Raw genomic sequence first — 3,124 nt, 5'->3', positions numbered from 1 at the left:
ATGGTTTGGATAACAGTTAGGGTTGAGAGAATAGAGTAGGGTTAGGAGAACAGAGTATGGTTGAGCGAACAGAGTAGGGTTGGGAGGAAAGAGAAGGGTTTGGATAACAGTAAGGGTTAGGAGAACAGAGTAGGGTTGAGAGAACAGAGTAGGGTTGTGAGAACAGAATAGGGTTGAGAGAACAGAGTAGGATTGAGAGAACAGAGTAGGGTTGAGAAAACAGAGTAGGGTTGAGAGAACAGAGAAGGGTTGGGAGAACAGAGTATGGTAGAGAGAACAGAATAGGGTTGATAGAACAGAGTAGGGTTCAGAGAACAGAATAGGGAGAACAGGGTTTAAGAAAGCTAGAAACTCTCTGTTCGTATTGCGGTTTATCCTTTCTTGTTTAGGAACAATAAATAGGAGAAAATGTCTGGTACAAGGGATGCATATATTAAAAACAAACATTTTAAATACAAATCTTGCTCTTTTTCAAATTGAAACAAGATTAAAATCTTATTGCCAAATTTTGTCTTTAAAGCGAAATATTTTAGCCCTGTAGATTTGATCCGACGCTACCGCTATTTGATCTGCAATTTAGGTTAATATATAACCAAATATATTATATTTTTCTAAACAATATAGTTCAAACACAAACACACACTCCAGACGGACATTCAAACAACGCATAAAATATACAGTTTTGAAATTAACCAAACAATTGATGTGTGTAGAATTTTCTAAAGAAAGAAATTGAGTCTTTGTCCCAAACTCTGATTTTGTAATTTCTATTTATTTGCAACCCAATGTTGTAAACCATAATTATTTCAATCTATGAATTCTCTGAGATCAAATAATCTAGTAATATATCAACGTTAAAAAAAAACTACAATACCCTTGGTCTGCATTTTGAAAATGATTATTTAAGAACATTTCAAGTTTGCTGGGTCACTGTAAACTCCAGTTCATTTGAAGTACCAGACCGACCTCATAGGCAGCTAGCGGGAAGTACTGACCAACCTCTAGGCAGCTAGCGAGGAGTACTGGACCGACCTCTAGGCAGCTAGCGGGGAGTAATGAACCAACCTCTAGGCAGCTAGCGGGGAGTACTGAACCAACCTCTAAGCAGCTAGCGGGGAGCACTGGACCGACCTCTTGGCAGCTAGCGGGGAGTTCTGGACCAACCTCTAGGCAGCTAGCGGGGAGTACTGGACCAACCTCTAGGCAGCTAGCGGGGAGTACTGGACCGACCTCTAGGCAGCTAGCGGGGAGTACTGGACCGACCTCTAGGCAGCTAGCGGGGAGTACTGGACCGAACTCTAGGCAGCTAGCAGGGAGTACAGGACCGACCTCTAGGCAGCTAGCGCAAAAAATACAGACTGTACAAGGCAAAACGGGACAGTAAAGCAAATGAGCTACTATACTTGTGAGATAAATGTGAAGTATATCTCAACCTATCTTAATTTGATTAAAATAGTTTTAGAGGGACTGTATGCGTAATTTCATGTGACCCTTCATGCAAAGATGGCAATACCCGATTAACAATGGTACCCTTTAAACCTTTATCTGATCAATGATGAAGAATATATTGTCGTTTTCCAGGTTTCAAAGCATTGCAAACATTGATATCTAATTCATATTTAATCAGACAAAGCTTTTCAGGGTACTGTTGTTAATCGGGCATTGCGATCTTTGCATGGCGGGTCACTTGAAATTACGCTTTCAGTCCCTTTAAAGTCTCTGAAAAAATAGGTATTTGCAAGGAAATTTAAGTGCATGCGAGGCTAGAGTTAAGTTATTTTAAGACATCAAAATCCTAGGTAACCAGAGATATATCAACAAATATTAAATAAAATCCCTGCAATTACAATTACAGATATTTATAAAAGCATATTTATAAATATAAAGTTGTAATCTTTGTTTTTCTGTATGTTTGTTTGATTGTTTGTCCTATCATAACTCAGGAACACAGTGACCAATTTGCCTCAAATTTTGATTGGGAAACTCGGGAGACCCACGGAAATGTTCTTAGCTTGGTTTGAGATTATAAGTTGAGGGAATCGAATTTTATCGGGAAAAAGAGCTAATCGTAAAGGTCTTTCTTTCTGGGTTCCCACCCTAGTATTTTATATTTTATTAGTTTATATTAAAAATATTGATAGATATAGATACGAAAGATATACAGATAGAAAGATAGATAGATAGATAAACAGATAGATGGATAGAAAGATATGGAGGATGGATGGAAGGATAGATAGATAAACAGATAGATGGATAGAAAGATATGAAGGATGGATGGAAGGAAGCTACCAATGGATAATTATACTTCCTAGATATTGTTTTAACTCTTAGATTAATTACACAAGGTTCAAATCCAGCTAAGGTCACGCTTTTTAGAGATTTGGGGGGTATAAGGTGCAAGGGTTCCAGGGGGTTCCAGAGGGTATAAGGTGCGAGGGTTCCAGGGGGTAAAAAGAGTTCTAGTGGGTGAAGGAGGATTCCAGGGGCAAAGACGGTTCCGGTACCTCCCTAAACTAGGCTTTCAGTGCGAACTGCAGTGATCTGCAGTACATTGACCGATAGAAAGTAAGGTTTAGAGGAGATTGCGGAGTGTTTATCAGGGTTCCGGAGGGTTTCAGGGGGTTCGGGGTGGATTTAGAGTATTCCTGGGGGTTGCAAGGTTTTCATGGGCGTTCAGGGGTTTCAGATGGTTCCAGGAGTTTCAGAGGCTTTCTTGGGTTTCAGGTGGTTCAAGGGGTGTAGCAGGATTCCAAGCCTTTAGAGGGGTTTTACAGGGGGTATAAAGGGTTGCAATGAGTTTACAGGGGGTCTAAACGGGGTTCAGAGGCCTTCAGGGGGTTTTTAAATGTTTCCGGGGGGTTCTGAGGCTTTCAGAATGTCCTGGAGGTATTGGAGTAAGAAAGAACTTCACTGGATTTCAAAATGTTCCATAGGCTTTCAGGGTTTACTTTCATGTTAAATTTTTGTCACATTTTTGTCGTCGTTATTTAATAATTTTTAAAAAATCGATTCTCAAAACGTAATTACCCAAATGGAAGATTTTGTAAGTCGACTTTGCGCTCAAGCTCAGTATTTATACATCATTAAAAGGTTTTATATGTCTCAAATGAATCCTAAAAAATTT

The 3,124-nt window shown here is 39.5% G+C and overlaps 1 protein-coding gene across 1 annotated transcript; it reads left to right on the top strand.

Annotated features, from left to right (window-relative positions):
- Nucleotides 1-1,384, top strand: LOC111706593 (uncharacterized protein DDB_G0284671-like). The gene is made up of 2 exons (XM_023479505.1): nucleotides 1-35; nucleotides 1,006-1,384. Exons 1-2 carry the CDS (start codon nucleotides 1-3, stop codon nucleotides 1,382-1,384), a joined length of 414 nt encoding a protein of 137 aa, XP_023335273.1.
- The last annotated feature ends 1,740 nt before the right edge of the window (nucleotides 1,385-3,124 follow it).

The sequence above is a fragment of the Eurytemora carolleeae genome, unplaced genomic scaffold (genome assembly GCF_000591075.1).
Source record: "Eurytemora carolleeae unplaced genomic scaffold, Eaff_2.0 scaffold740, whole genome shotgun sequence".
Lineage (NCBI taxonomy): Eukaryota > Metazoa > Arthropoda > Copepoda > Calanoida > Temoridae > Eurytemora > Eurytemora carolleeae.
The sequence above is the reverse complement of the archived record's forward strand: the minus strand, read 5'-3'. Positions and strand labels throughout refer to the sequence as shown.